This window comes from Sapajus apella, unplaced genomic scaffold (assembly GCF_009761245.1).
Source record: "Sapajus apella isolate SASKATOON/1434 unplaced genomic scaffold, GSC_monkey_1.0 scaffold57, whole genome shotgun sequence".
NCBI lineage: Eukaryota > Metazoa > Chordata > Mammalia > Primates > Cebidae > Sapajus > Sapajus apella.
In genome coordinates, this window is record NW_022436997.1 from 13,225,901 (window position 1) to 13,242,919 (window position 17,019).

The 17,019-nt window shown below is 35.7% G+C and overlaps 1 protein-coding gene across 1 annotated transcript in view; it reads left to right on the forward strand.

The window, feature by feature from the left end:
- The window catches only part of CCDC178 (coiled-coil domain containing 178), a 477,035-nt gene that overhangs the window by 59,484 nt on the left and 400,532 nt on the right, over positions 1 to 17,019 (forward strand). The window contains exon 5 of the mRNA XM_032245388.1: positions 9,878 to 10,017. Within this exon, the coding sequence (XP_032101279.1) occupies positions 9,878 to 10,017 (140 nt within the window). The remainder of the gene's footprint in view (positions 1 to 9,877; positions 10,018 to 17,019) is intronic.

Sequence of the window (17,019 nt, forward strand, 5' to 3'; positions counted from 1 at the left end):
TGGGCATGGTGTCACATGCATGTATTCCCAGCTACTTGGGAGGCTGAGGTGGGAGAATCACTTGAGTCCTGGAGGTCAAGGCCACAGTAAGTTGTGATCATGCCATAGTACTCCAGCCTGGGAACAAAGCGATTCAAGACTCTGTCTCAAAAAATTTAAAAGTAATGAAAAAAAAAAAATATATATAAATCATACTAAGATCTCTCAAAACCACACAATTACATGAAAATTAAACAAATTGCTCCTGAATGACTTTTGGGTAAACAATCAAATTAAGGCAGAAATAGAAATGTTATTTGAAAATAATGAAAACAGACACACAACATACCTAAATCTCTGGGATGAAGCAAAAGCAGTGATCAAGAGGAAAGTTTGTAGTGCAAAATAACAAAAGTTATATTTCAAATTGACAATCTAACATTACACCTACAGGAACTGGAAAAACAAGAACAAACTAACTCCAAAATTAGCAGAGGAAAAGAAGTAACTAAAATCAAGCAGAACTGAATGAAATTGAAATCCAAAAATTTATGTAAAGAATCAATGAAACCATAAGCTGGTTTTTTTTTTTTTTGAAATGATAAACGAGATTGATTGATAGATCACTAGCTAAATTAACAAAAAAAAGAGAGAAGATACAAATAAGCACAATCAAGAATAACAAAGGTGAAATTACAGCTAATGCCACAGAAATGCAAAAGATCCCCAGAGACTATTGTGAACACCTCTAGTCACACAAACTAAAAAATCTAGAGGAAATGAATAAATTCCTGGAAACACGTTGTCTCACAAGATTGAATCAGGAATAAGCTGAAGCTCTGAATAGATCAGTATTGAGTTCTAAAATTAAATCAGTAATAATAATCCTACCAACCACCAAAAGTCCCAGACCAACTTGATTCACAGCTAAATTCTACCAGCCATACAAAGAAGAGCTGGCACCAATCCTACTGAAACTGTTACAAAATATCAAAGTGGAAAGACTCCTTCTACAAAGCCAGCATCACCCTGATACCAAAAAATGACAGGCCAATATCCTTCATGAACATAAATACTAAAATCCTCAACAAAATACTAGCAAATTGAATCCAGCAGCACATCAAAAAGTTAATTTACCATGATCTAGTAAGGCTTTATTCCTAGGATGCAAGCTCAGTTCAACATATGCAAATCAATAAAGTAACTCCCCACATAAATTGAATTAAAAGCAAAAACATTATGATCATCTCAATAGATGTGGAAAAAGCTTTTGATAAAATCCAACATCACTTCATAAAAATGCTTAAGAAACTAGGCATCAAATGAACATACCTCAAAATAGTAAGAGCCATCTATGACAGACCCACATCCAGCATCATACTGAATTAGCAAAAACTGGAAGCATTCCCCTTTAGAACTGGAACAAGATAAGCATACCTATTCTGACTACTCCTGTTTAACATAGTATTGGGAGTCCTTGCCAGAGCAATCAGGTGAGAGAAAGAAAGAAAAAAAAAAAAAGGCATCTAGACAGGAAGATGTCAAAAAGAAGTCATTGTCCCTTTGCTAACAATATGATTCTACACCTAGAAAACCCTAAAGACTACCAAAAGGCTCCTAGAACTGGCGCAGTAACATTTCACAGGGAAAAATTAATGTACAAAAATCAGTGGCAATTCTATATACCAAGAATGTTCATACTGAGAGCCAAATCAAGAATGCACTTCCATTTCCAGTAGCCATAAAATAATAAAATATCTATGAATTCCTCTATCCAGCAATTGAAAGAGCTCTACAAGGAGAACTACAAAGAGCTCTACAAGGAGAACTGCTGACAGAAATCATAGATGACACAAACAAATGGAAAAATATTCCATGTTTATGGATTGGAAGAATCAATGTTTATTAAATGGCCACATGGCCCAAAGCAATCTACATTGCTATTTCTATAAAGCTACCAATATCATCTTTTACAGAACTAGAAAAAACTACTTTAAAATTCATACAGAACCAAAGAAGAACTGAGCCAGTCTAAGTGATTCTAGCCAAAAAGAACAAAGCTGGAGGCATCATTTTACTTGCTTTTATATTACATGGCTACAGGAACTAAAAGAGCATGGTCCTGGTACAAAAATAGATATATAGATCAATTGAACAGAATAGAGAACCTAGAAGTAAAACCTCATGCTGGCATCCATCTCATCTTTGCCAAAGTCAACAAAAATAAGCAATGGGGAAAAGATTCCCTATTAAATAAACGGTGCTGAGATAGCTGGCTAGCCATAAACAGAAGGCTGAAACTGGACCCCTCCCTCTCACCAAATATGAAAATTAAGATAGACTAAAGATTTAAATGTAAGACCTCAAACTATAAGAATCCTAAAAGGGAACCTAGAAAATACCATTCTGGATATCAGTCTTGGGAGAGAATTTATGACTAAGTCCTGAAAAGCAATTACAATGAAACAAAACATTGACAGTGAAATTTAATTAAACTAAAAGTTTTTCGCACAGCAAAAGAAACTATCAACAAATTAAACAGCCTAAAGAATGGGAGAAAATATTCACAAACTATGCATCTGACCAAAGCCTAATATCCAGAGTCTATAAGGAACTTAAAAAAGTTTACAAGCATAAAACAACCCTATTAAAAAGTTGGCAAAAGACATGAACACTTTTCAAAAGAAAACGTACACATGGCCAACAAGCATATGAAAAAATGTTCAATATCACTAATCATTAGAGAAATGCAAATGAAAACTATAATGAGATAGCATCTCATACCAGTCAGAATGAATATTACTAAAAAGCCAAAAACAACAGATGCTGGCGACTCTGCAGAGAAAAGGAAATCGTTATACACTGTTGGTGGGAATGTAAATTAGTTCAATCACTGTGAAAAGGAGTTTGGAGATTTGTCAGATAACTAAGAGCTGAACTAGCATTCAACCCAGCAATCCCATTACTGGATATGTATCCAAAAGAAAATAAATCATTCTACCCAAAAAATAATGTACTCATGTTCATCACAGCATTATTCGCAATAGCAAAGATGTAGATTCAATCTAGATATCCACCAATGGTGGACTGTATAAAGAAAATTTGGTACAGATATACCAAGAAATGCTAGACTGCCATAAAAAAGAAAGAAATCAATTTCTTTGCAGCAACATGGATGCAACTAGAAGCCATTATCCTAAGTAGATTAGCACAGAAACAGAAAACCAGATATTTCATGTTCTTACTTATAAGTGGGAGCTAAACAATGGGTACTCATGGACATAAAAATAGCATCAATAGACACTGGGGGTTACTATAGGGAGGACAGCGCGAGAGGGCCAAAGGTTAAAAAACTAACCATTAGGTACTGTGCTCAATACCTGGGTGACAAGAGCAATCATACCCCAAACCTCAGCATCACACAATATACCCATGTAACAAACCTGAGCTTGCACTCCCTGAATCTAAAATAAAAGTTGAAATTTAAAAAGAGAAAAAAATTGCAGTAGGTAGCCACCCAGGCATGAGCAAGGCAAAAGAGGGCTCTCCACTCTCACCCCTCCCGCCCCTCCCCCAACACACAAGATGTGTTGAGTGACCATCAAGTGATGATCAAGTGTTTGTTAACTGTTTATCTAAAGTAATAATTGGTCACATCTGGTGCCAGAGAAAGGCTGTCTCCTAATAGAAAACACCTTAAACGCATCAGCAGCTTCCCAATAAACTTTCAGGAGTGGGGAGAAGTATCTTGGAAATATGCCAACGTATAAAACCCCAAGTCAAGAAGTCAAGCTGTGCACTTGGTTTCTCAAGTCACCTGCTTGGCATTATCCAAGTTGTACCTTTCTTCTTTTTTTCCTCCCTTTCCTTACTGTTGTCAAGCTTTTTAATAAAACTTTCGCTCCTGTTCTGAAACTTGCATTGATCTGTCCTTCTGCCTTATGATGATTCTCAGTCAAATTCTTTTGTCTGAGGAGGCAAGAAGTGAATTTGCTGCAGACCCGTGTAGATTCGCCACCAGTAACTTGGATACCTTCTACTAGTAACAGTTCTTTTACTTTTCAAATCATTTCTGAGGATCCTCTGTACCAGGCATCATTTTCACTGCCTGTACTGTATCAGATCCCTTCCATCTTGGAGCTCCCCTGGATCCCTACTTTATCCCTTCAAGCTCTATATAGGTCTGATCATAGAAATGTGTTCCTTTTCTTCTGTAGCCTTTCTGCTTTGGCATTTTAGTTTACTGATGTGAATGTATTTCCTTGTTTGTGGTATATCAACTTCTCAATGGGCACATTTTAGTTTTATCTATCAACCTTCTCCCATTCTGCATAGAAAGCTGCAGGTCCAGACTTCCCTTCCCTACTCTCAGTGCTAGGATGGGAGTCTAGGAAGGACAGGTTTGGGGAATTTGTACATTTGGCAAAAAGCTCAGGGCAAAGTTAAGCCTAAAGCTGTTTAGCTGAGAGTTAAACACTTAACGGAGATGATTATAGAAGAAAGTGTAGAGGAAAAAATTATTTATTATTAAATAGTCATGTTTAAGGAATATGAGAAAAAATAGGTGAAGAAGCAGCTAGAAGAAGTTATTAAAAGGATACTTCAAGGAAGGGCTGCCTACAATGTTGTGTAGTATAAAAGGTTAACAAAGCGGGAGAATGATACATGGTTATTGAGTTCTGTCACTAGGATGTGCTTATAGGTCTTTTTTTTTTTTTATAAAACAGATGTATGGAGGTACAATTTAAATGCAGTAAAATCCACTCATTTACAGTGTACAAGTGAATGGCTTTTGATAAACATACATATCCATTTAACTACCACCTCAAGCACTGTATAGAAATTTCCATCTTTCCAGAAAGTTCATTCATGACCCTCTATAGACGTTATTACTTTAACCAACTCCCACAACTCCAACATGATCTTAGTTTTACCATTCTAAAATTTCAAATAAGTGAAATTATGCCACTTATACTCCTTTGTGCCTAACTTTTTCAGACTCAGGAAAACGTCTGTAAAATGCATCCATGCTGTTACATATAGCAGTAGTTTGTTCATTTTTATTGATCAATACTCCTCCCTTGTATAATATTTCACAATTTATTTAGCCTTTAATGGAAATTTGGGATTTTCCAATTTTTTTTTTTTTTTTTTGAGATGGAATCTAGCCCTGTCACCCAGACTGGAGTGCAATGGAGCCATCTCGGCTCACTGCAATCTTTGCTTCCGGATTCAAGTGATTCTCCTGCCTCAGCCTCCCGAGTAGCTAAGATTACAGGTGCCCACCACCTCGCCTAGCTAATTTTTGTATTTTTGTAGAGACAGGGTTTCTCCATGTTGGTCAGCCTGGTCTCAAAGTCCTGACCTCAGGTGATTCACCTGCCTTGGACTCCCAAAGTGCTGGGATTACAGGCTTGAGCCACCGAGCCTGGCCCCAATTTTTGACTATTATCAAGAAAGCTGTTATGAACATTCACCTACAATTCTTTTTGTGGACGTATTTTTATTTGTCATAAGGAAATATAAAGAAGTGGAATGCTGAGTGATACGGTAAGTTTAACTTTTACAAGAAATTGCCAAATTGTTTTCCAAAGTGTTGAAACCATTTTAGGTTTCCACCAGCAATGTATAAATTCTGGTTGTTCTGTATCCTCTCTGATACTGGGCATTGCCAACCTTTGTAATTTTAGGCATTATAGTGTGTGTGTGTGAAGTTGTATTGAACTGTTAGTTAAATTTACATTTTCTTGATGACTAATGATGTTGAGCTTCTTTTAACATTATATTAGTCATTTGTATATTGTGTTTTGTGAAGAGTCTCAGTCTTATGCCTATATTCTAATTACTAAGTTGTGAATTTTCTCTGCACATTCTGGATAGAAGTTATTGGTCAGGGATTTTATGTCATATGTCAGAGGGGCCTCCCATGTGGGTATCTGAGGCTCTTCTCTGTATTGCTTTGTCTTCTACAGTTCCTGCCTTCTTCCAGATGCGTCCACTGTCCATGAAACTCATATTTGCTTTTCAACTCAACAAGATTACTGTGCTCTGTTTTGCTCCTAGAGCTCTTTATTGCAGTTGGGAAATTGTCACCTTATCAATTTCCCTTTTGCCAGGATTAAAAACTTTGAACTACCCATTTTTTTCAATGTCTGAAATCAGTTATCTCATATTTTAAAATCCAGATTTAGAGTTGCTTATAACTGGAGAACTAATTTCATATCATGAAATGGATGGTAGTTGAAATACTGCTTAGTGGGATTTAAGAATGTAGTGTTCATGAAGAGAACAAAAATCAGATTACAGCAAGGTAAAAAATTAAAAAATAATAGAAAATTTGTTTATTCAATAATTATCTCAGGCACTTATTATAGTTCTCTGTAAAGAATGTAAAACTTCATGGGGAAGATAGATGGGAAAACATAAATGTGATAACAGCAGAATGCAATGTGAACTGTTCTAATAAAAAGAAATAAAAAGTGCTATAGGTGCACTGGAATGTCTGAAAGATCTTAGTATTCCTCACAGGCAAGGAACCATGTAAGATGGATCTTAATATTTGTATAGAAATTGTAATTTGAAGAAGAGATCAGAACATGAGGATATTGTGGCTGCCAGTATAAACTGTTCTTTCAAAAAATTGCTAGTCACAGCAAAATTCGATATAGAATAATAGCTGTAGGAAGTGGTCAGGCAAGGTAGTGGGGAGAGCTATGAGTATACAAAGCAAATTAAAAAAAAGTATTGAAGTTGCAGATTTTGAAGAGAAAGAATGGCAGTCAGTGAACACCGAACGGGGCATTGCACATTGTATGAGGTTAAAGTAGACGCAGTTTTCAGCCATTTGCAACTCTGAGAGTCCTTGTGTATTATTCCAGATATTTAGTGATAAATGTCTCCAACAGTGTAAGGTCCAATTAAAATGTAATAACTGTAATGTCAGTGAAAGGTGTTTTTATTTTTCTCATATATAACAAAAGCTAAAGAGAACTTTGTTTTACTTAAAACATTAAAGATGTTTTATGTTCATCATGAAAGAGTCTTTGCATAGAGGACAAATTATTTTTAACCTCAAGAGCACTGACTTATGTTACATTTTGGAAAGAAAACCAAGATGTTAAAGAGGATAGCAATGAGAAAAGGAAATATGTGTTCAGCAGAATTTTTCCTAAGTGTTCTGAGTTGAGATAAAGGGATGATGGAATAATTGGGGTAACATACATAAGGAAGTACATATAAAAAGCAGAAGAAAAGGAAGGACTCTTGTGATAAAACGTTAAATAATTGGAGCTGGGTGAATAAATTATATAAGGATCAAATTCATGAAGCAGTAAGAGTTGACAGTTTATAATCATAGTATTTCTATTTCATTTATCCACACAAACAGGTAGGTGATATTTTTTCTCAAATAAAAGTTTCATGTTGCAGAGTCTCAGCAAACCTCAACTCTGGCTTGGAGCCAGGGGGATCTTGTCTTTTATGAATTAATTCTGGGAAAGGAAGTTTAGTCAGAGACATGTTTCCAGAGGATGAAAGTCTTGTAGCTTAATTCTTTAACATACTTAATTCTTTATGTACTTTATATAGCCTTGTAGCACACTGGCCATTTGTGCACAGGCTTCACAAGGAGGAGCTTCCTTGATTTATATTTGGAATTTTTGGTGAAAAAGATCTTATATAACACCCTACCAATATATTAATTTATTAAGTAAGAAATTCAAGTCCTAGAGACTGAATAGTTTTAGCTAAAGATGTGCAGCTAGTTATCAGTTCAGTCAAGAAAATACAGAACCCAGTTCAGCTATCTTTTGATTATATCATGCTGTCACCTTAAGCTGGGTAAAATTCTTAAAAATTGAAAGTTTTAACTTATGCCATACTTGCAATGGAATGAAAAGAGTAGCGTGAACTACTGAATTTTGGTTAAATCTTGTGCTACTTAGGATGTTATGTCTTTTATAGATTTTAGTGCAAATTTAATTTCATATTATTTCATTCCCATTACTTTACCATATGTTACATATTCGACCTAAACTATAGGAGTGCTATGGATATTGATTAGTATTCACAAAATAAGTTGAAAGTGGCACAGTCAAGAAAAATATAAAAGGAATCATTACTATCCTTGTTTTCTCCACATTTAATGAAGCAAAACAAATGTTTTGACTGTAACAGTGACTGCTTACTTGTTAACTGTGTATCAAAACCTTCTTTTCTCTAAAAGAAAGGCCAACCTGCCCTTATGAAGATATTTGGATAGGAGATCAATATGTAATTTTCGCTGGCTTGTTCATTGGTCTTTTGACTATTACAGATTTATATATGTATATAATCACACACACATTTATGTACATATAATCACACACGTGTGTGTGTGTGTGTGTGTTCAGAATATGGTCAAAGCAAACTAAAAGACATAGGATACCAGCACTGATATTATGAAGGAACATTCAAAACCTAAAAACAAGCAAAACATTTGAGATGCCCTGAAGTATGTTTTTTACTGTTTCTCTTTATTTTACCATACTTTTAAAATATAAAAACAGTCTTCACAGCTTATACTGCGTATCTAGGGAGATTTAGTTCCAGTCTCATTTCTCCTACGTACCTGTTCTGTAGACGTAGACAAGTCATATAGTTTATCTAAGACTTGATCTCCTCATCTATGAAATCAAGATAATAATCCCATTCCATAAGATTGTTGTGAAGATAAAATGTGGCATGAAAAGTGTTTAGCTTAGTTTTATGTCTGGCACATATTTTTAGTGCTCAAAAAAAAAAAGCTCAGTGTTACATATATACACATATATATGAGAGAGAGAGATTCAAATATTATAGGATAGACTGAACACTTTTATTTAAAAACAAAACATGCCATTTTCACAAGAGATCGTGTTTTCAGAGGAAGATATTATAAGGCTTCATTTAAAAGATATTTAAAGATTGCAGTTTAAATGAAGATACCAAAAATATTTACCATCTCTGTGGGTTGTCATTGAAACAAAACACAACAGGATTATTTCTCTGTTCCCTCAAGGTCAGTTGAAATGAGGACATCACACTGTTCTCATTGAGGCGCTGAGCATATTTTGTGTCTCCCATTTAAGATCAGTGATTGCAACTATAATCCAGCCCAATAGAGTCCTTAACAGTCAAAAGGACTGCAAGTAAGCACTTTGGTGGAGTTTCATGGACAACTTTGCTGTGCTTCTGACACCTTCAGTCTATTTGGGACATGCCAGGATTAGAATCACTGAGGCACATCGGACTGAGTGGATTTTATGATGAGTACAGCGTGAATGCTATAGTGAGAACATCAATCACTTTTTGCATGAGACTCCAATTTTCAGAAATGGAAGGTAGAAAATGAGGTTGCTATGAGGATGAAGGAGACCTGCTTTTATTTATTTTTTTTCCAGCAAGAGAAACTCATGCTGGATTTAAGGAAGAACTTCAATGCATGAGTAGTTGGATATTATTTACACTGGAAGAGGGCATCTCTTTGAAGGGAATATTTAAAATATCTTTCATAGTTATTTTTGAGGAATTAAGAATTTATTTAGAAACACATGGGTTAACTTTTTTTCATTTTTTTCATTTTTTTAAATGTTTAGTTCGTGATGCTATGCTTTTTAAGGATACTTGAAGTTTTATTTTGGCTTCTTAGGTTCATTTTTATTTGTTATAGAATTAAATCATGAATGATGTTTTATTTTAGCTTTTACATTTTTTGAAGGTTTGTTCTATAATTTTCTGACAGATTTATCAACCTCTCTATTAAGGAAACCTTACGAGTATTAGAACTAATAAAGCAGAATAGTTTTCACTTATTCGAAACATCAAGGTTTACTACTTTGTATAGAATGAGTAATTAACTTCTTCCATTCGTTCTGTTTAGGGGTGAATAAAGGCATTTACTTTAGCTACCCATGTCGACGTCACAGCTGTGCTGTAGTAAACATCCCAGCACCATGTGTCAACAAGATGATTTCACACATCCAAGATGTGGAGTCCAAAATACAGGAGCACTTGAAAAGGGTAAGAGACTAATTTAAAATGCTGCCATTTTGGTAAACTTTATAGACCCTCTAAGGGTTGGTTACTTAACACAGAAAACTCTTTATACTTTTAAAATGATAATTGGAGTACTTTTTAAGAATCTTTGCTCAGCTGCATAATTTACTAGTCTAGACATGTTTTTGATAGTCTCACTCCAGAAGGGTGAAACGACCTTATTAAATTGATGTTTTCCCCTACCTGTTTGTTCTTTATCCAGGGGCAATCATGCTAAGTAGTAATTTCCATAAGCCAACTTGACTAGTAAATTAAGTAGTATTTACATACTTTTTGGGACACTAAACTGATTAGATGATTAAGTTGGTGTATAAAAGGACAGTGTGCCCTTTTTAATGAGTTATTTTATTTTGAAGAAATGCTTAATAGCTTTATTGAAAAGGAATATAATGATTCTGTGTCTTTTTAACCTGTTAAAAGTTTGCCTTTATTACTTTGAAGGGAGTTCAATCTTGAAAGGCAGTTATTTTCAAAGGATGATTTAAGAATGACAAAAAAAAAAAAAACCTCACTTCTCATACCTTTTATTAAGATTGTATTTCTGAACAAGTGATGCGATGCAGAATTAGACTACCTGAATGGGGGATCAGTTTTCCAGACTCCTGTGCTATTTTGTTTTCTCCTCCACTGTTACTGGATCTGGCTCAGCAAACATGCTGATGGGCCACTCACAATTCTCAGTATAGGATGTCATCTCTTTTGAGAGAGATTGTTACAGTACAGTTCAAGATCGCAGGCTTTAGAGTGACCTTAGATGGGAATGAAGAGATAATGATATTATGTTGGACAAGTGCCAGCATATGATATGCACTCAGTATATATTTGTCGTTGTTATTTCTACACTATTTATATCATTCTATATCAGCATTATGTTACCTTTGTTGTTTCTATATTTCTCCAAATCAGTTTACCCCTTCAGGACTTGCTTTATAGGTTGCAGGACTGATGGTATCTTAGGCTTTGAAAACTATGGCAAGGAAATAAAGAGAAGAAGTGAATATTTATTGATATGATATGCTGTATATGTTGTACACTTCCTAGGAGTTTTAATTAAGAATTACCCATGGTGTTAAACATGATAAAACTCATAGGTTTTATATATATATATATATATATATTAGATAGAGTCTCACTCTGTTGCCCAGGCTGGAGTGCAGTGGAATGATCTAGGCTCACTACAACCTCCACCTCCTGGGCTCAAGCAATTCTCCTGCCGCAGCCTCCTGAGTAGCTGGGACTATAGGCACTCGACACCACACCCAGCTGATTTTTGTATTTTTAGAAGAGATGGGGTTTCACCATGTTGGCCAGGATGGTCTCAATCTCCTGACCTCGTGATCTGCCCACCTTGGCATCCCAAAGTACTGGGATTACATGTGTGAGCCACTGCACCCAGCCAGGTATTTTAATAAATAATTATAACAGCTACCATTTTAAAAAATGGTATAATGGTATTTTAATAAATATCTAAAACAGGTATTTTAATAAATAATTATGACAGCTACATTGATTAAAAACCTAATATAAGTCAGACATTATGTTTTACACATGATGTAGTAAAACGTAATTGAACCATTCAATGGTAGTTTTGTAAGATCTAAAGAAATGATGTAGTATTATAACAATAACCATTCAATGGTAGTTGAATGGTAGGGAAATAATAATTCAAAATAATTCAGCAACTTGTTCAAGGTCACAAGGCAGAATTGGGATTCAAAACCCTCTGTCTGTTTTCAAAGCCCATGTTCTTTCCCCAGTCTCACTTGGTGCTCTGAATAGTTGATAAACTGCTAGACACTGTGGATGTAGGCCAGGTAAAATATTACCTTAGATAAAATAGTTTACAAAATAAGCCAAGATACTTTACAGCTTATCTTTAAAAAAACTGAAAAAACATCTATTCTGCTGTAAATATATTCAAAAACCTCAAAAAAGGAGAAGCATCAGGGCTAACTTGTTTAGTGTTGTCTTCTGGGGTCTAGGTTAGTGTCAGATAAGTAGTAGGCACTCAATAACTGTCTGTTGAATAAAAAGGTAAATGAAGAGCTGAAACAGAACCTTTCTTTTCTACATACATCGGAGGCACATATCCACTCCTTTAAAGTAAGGGTGATTTATGGATCTAACGTCTCCTATTTTCTAGGCATTTAATAAATATCTATTTTTTTTTTTTTGCCATTTATAGAAATTCTACTATACAGGTGAGAATTCTAGGGCATAGAAAAGTCAAATACCTTACATGTACACATCACACTGGTAGTGAGCCCCAGAGCTGGAATTTGTACTTAGATCCATCTGACTCCAAAGTCCGTTCAGCCTCTGTTTTATATCCTTAAAGAGACCTTAATTCTCATTTCAGAGAATATTAGTTGATATGTTGAGAAGAAACACACAAAAAACAATGTCAGATAAGTATACTTCAAGACAAAAATTGTAATACTGATAATAATGTGCTTATAAGTAAGTAAATACAATTTTTTTTTTCTATCATTGAAAAACTTTTTATTGTTCAACACTGTTCTAGAGTAAATCAGGATGTAGAATGAAATGATAAACAGGAAATCCCACCAGGGAAGAGAGAGGGAGAGAGGCCTACGTGTAGCCACCAATTCTTTTTTTTTTTTTTATTTGAAAGAAGAAAGGGAAAACAGAGAAAAAGAAAGTAAAAGAAAGAAGTAGAGAAAGAAAAAAAGGAATGAAAGGGAGAAAGAAAGAGGAAGAGAAAGAGGGAGAGAGAATGGGCATCTTGCTCTATTGCCCAGGCTAGAATGCAGCCTGAAAATGGGTATTAAAAACCTCTTTTAGGCCAATAATTGTGCTTAACAATGAAGACGGGAGGAAAATAACAAACAAGCAGCCAATCAATATTTCATTTAAACGTGTGAAATGCTATACAATTGCTGAGGAGTGATTTACTTCCAATTATGTGGTCACATTTAGAGTAGGTGTGATGTGGTACTGAAAAGAATGTATGTTTTGTGGATTTGGAGTGGAGAGTTATGTAAATATTTATTAAGTTTACTTGTTCCAGGTCTGAGTTCAAGTCCTGGATATCCTTGTTAATTTTCTGTCTCGTTGATCTGTCTAATATTGACAATGTGGTGTTAAAGTCACCCACTATTATTGTGTAGGAGTCTAAGTCTCTTTGTAAGTCATTAAGAACTTGCCTTATGTATCTGGGTGCTCCTGTATTGGGTGCATATATATTTAGAATCATTAGCTTCTTGTTGGCATTGATCCTTTCAACATTATGTAATGTCCTTCTTTGCCTCTTTTGATCTTTGTTGCTTTCAAGTCTATTTTATCAGAGACGAGAATTACAACTCCTGCGTGTTTTGTTTGTTTGTTTGTTTTTGTTTTTTTTTTGCTCTCCATTTGGTTGGAAAATCTTCCTCCATCCCTTTGTTTTGAATCTTTGTGTATCCTTGCATGTGAGATGGGTCTGGATGCAGCATACTGATGGGTTTTGGCTCTTTATCCAATTTGCCTGTGTCTTCTGATTGGGGCATTTAGTCCATTTAAATTTAGGATTAATATTGATATGTGTGAGTTTAATACTGCCATGTAATGCTAGCTGACTGTTTTGCCCATTAGTTGATATAGATTCTTCATTATGTTGATGCTCTTTACCTTTTGGTATATGTTTGGAATGGCTGGTACTGGTTGTTCCTTTCTATGTGTAGTGCTTCTTTCAGAAGCTCTTGTAAAGCAGGCCTGGTGGTGATAAAATCTCTGAGTACTTGCTTGTTCACAAAATATTTTATTTTTCCTTCACTTATGAAGCTTAGTTTGGCTGGAAATGAAATTCTGGGTTGAAAGTTCTTTTCTTTAAGGATGTTGAATATTGGGCCCCACTCTCTTCTGGCTTGTAGGGTTTCTGCTGAGAGATCTACTGTGAGTCTGATAGGCTTCCCTTTGTGCGTAACCTGACCTTTCTCTCTGGCTGCCCTTAGCATTTTCTCCTTCATTTCAACCCTGGTGAATCTGACAATTAATGTGCCTTGGGGTTGCTCTTCTTGTGGAATATCTTTGTGGTGTTCTCTGTATTACCTGGAGTTGAATATTGTCCTGCCTTACCAGGTTGGGAAATTTTTCCTAGATAATATCCTGAAGAATATTTTCCAGCTTGGATTCATTCTCTTCATCACATTCAGGTACACCTATCAAACGTAGATTAGGTCTTTTTCATAGTCCCATATTTCTTGGATACTTTGCTCATTCCTTTTTACCATTTCTTCTCTAATCTTGTCTTCTCGTTTTATTTCATTAAGTTGGTATTCGGCCTCTGATATCCTTTCTTCTGCTTGGTCAATTTGACTGTTAAAACTTGTGCATACTTTGCAAAGTTCTCGTATTGTGTTTTTCAGGTCCATTAATTCACTTATATTCATCTCTAAATTGTCTATTCTCGTTAGCATTTTGTCAAACCTTTTTTCAAGGTTCTTAGTTTCTTTGCATTGGGTTAGAACATGTTCTTTTAGTTCACAGAAGTTTCTTATTATCCACCTCCTTAAGCCTGATTCTGTCAATTCATCACATTCATTCTCTATCAGGCCTTGTTCCCTTACTGATGAGAAGCTGTGATCCCCTGTAGGAGGAGAGGCATTCTAATTTCCAGTGTTTTCAGCCTTTTTGCTCTCGTTTCTTCCCATCTTTGTGGATTTATCCACCTGTCGTCTTTGTTATTGCTGACTTTCAGATTGCGTCTCTGAGTGGATGTCTAGCTTGTTGGTGATGACGTTATTTCTGTTTCTTAGTTTTCCTTTGGTGGACGCCACTCCCCTATAGAGCTGGACCTTCCTGGGTTCAGCTGCACTTCCTGTGAAGCTCTCAACCCTCAGCGTTTCCAGTTGCTGTTTTTTTGTGGGGATGGGACCAGCTGAGGCTGATCACCAGCTCCCTGTCTCAAAACCTTTTTTTTTTTTTAGTTGAATGGTGGTTTCTCCCAGGTGTTCCAGTCGTCTGTTGAAAAGGCGCTGGGATCTGTGTTATTTCCCGTGCAGTGACCCACTGCGCTGGCTGAAACAGCAGCGTTGAGATTCATGGTGCTTTTTTGCTGGGGAATCTCCTGGTCTGGCTCCCTGTTTCAATCCCCTTTTCAATCAGTTGAATGGGCGACTCTGCCTTCCTGGTGCTCCAAACGCCAACTAAAAGGGCACCCAGTCCCATATACTCTACACTGGAAGCGCTGCACTGGGGCGCCAGCAAAACAGCTGCACTGGCCAAAAGAGTTGCACTGGCGACCCGTGGGGCTCCTCCTCTGGGAATCTCCTGGTCCGTGGGCAACAAAAATTAGTCTGGAAGTGTGGCATCCACTCACTCTCTGCGCTTTCACTGGGAGATGCAATCCTGAGCTGCTGCTAGTCGGCCATCTTGGATCTCTCTCCCACAGGTTTTATCTGAAAGGAGATTCATTGTAAAATACATGCTAATGACAACCTTTTTGTTAAATTTCAAGGTTATTTTGTAGATTTTCAGTTTTCTATATTTAAAAACTAACTTATTTTGTTTTATTATTGACTGTGCAGTTGCTAGATTTGCTCATGTTGAACTGGTGAATAGAATATAATATGTTTGGTGCAATTATAAGGACCATGTATGAGATATTTAGTTCAAATCTACGCAGTATTTGAACTAATATTTTAAGAATGAACTGGTAGCCAGCTATCTTTTTGAAACATGAAAAATTTTTTTCTAACGTATCACAGTAAGAAAAAAAAAATCTTACCTTTATCACATGGAAAAAGTGGTAATACTACCAAAAAGTGATAATATTGCCAAAAATTTTGGTGATATTAGACAACCTTGCTTTGACATGGGAACTTAAATTTCCTCAAAAATAAAATTAAGCAGGCACAACTGGAAAGAACTCTTTAAAACATAGCTTCTGATTTTTTGAAATCAAAGCTAATAGGGTCTATTATTTCCAAATAAGTTAATAAAGATCATAATTCAGACTTAGTTAACAGAAGCATAAATCCTTATGTCACATAAAGTGAGTTATGTGTGTAAGAAATATATAAAGTGGTAATCATCCCTCTACTCTCTATGTTCATGAGTTGAATTGCTTTGCTTTTTAGATCCCACAAAAAAGTGAGAACATGTGATCCTTGTTTTTCTGTGCCTGCTTATTCCACATTGCATGCCTGAATCAAAACATCACATGTTCCCCATAAACATAACACACATACTATGTACCCACAAAATTAAAAATACGGGAAATTTTAAAAACATTGAAAATGAATAACAGTCTGCACAAAATACGAAATGTTTTGGAATATGTGCTTGGGTACATTTTCCCCCAGAATGCTTGAGGGAAATGTGAGAAAGGGATATTTCTTCTTAACATTTTTGCCACTTAACATTTCACCCGGTAAAGTTGTCAACTGACTGTAACTTTGAGAGGCAGCACAACATTTTTCTGTCTGTAAATGTATCTGTATATACATATATATGAATATATACTCATTCATCTCCTACAGTCCCAGGCCTGCCTGATAACATATCTGGTGTTGGGGGAACAGTAGGACTATACCCTTTCACCAGTTTCCAGGGGTTAGGCAGAGGGCAAAGCAAGGCAGAGGAACAATGCTTGGTGATTACCAGCTGGAGCCTTCACCCCAATTACATATAATTTGCGGTCATCTGTGATTATGATAATGGTTATACAACTCTGTAAATACATTCAGAAACCATGGATTTGTATATATTGGTGAACTCTAAGCTATGTAAATTATCTCAGTAAACTGTTATTACATGTGTATATATATATCTCCATCAGGAATTGTACAAAATTCTTATTTTGAGTTGCAGATCATCTGAATTCCTTTGGATTTTAATTTTAGGGATCAAAGCAGGCAACTGGCTTAATTATCTCTCTAAATTACTCAAATCTCATGTCTTATGACTCTAATTTTTAGAAAAGTTTGGTGAAATGGTTAAGGACAGGCTGGCCAATGAAGCTTC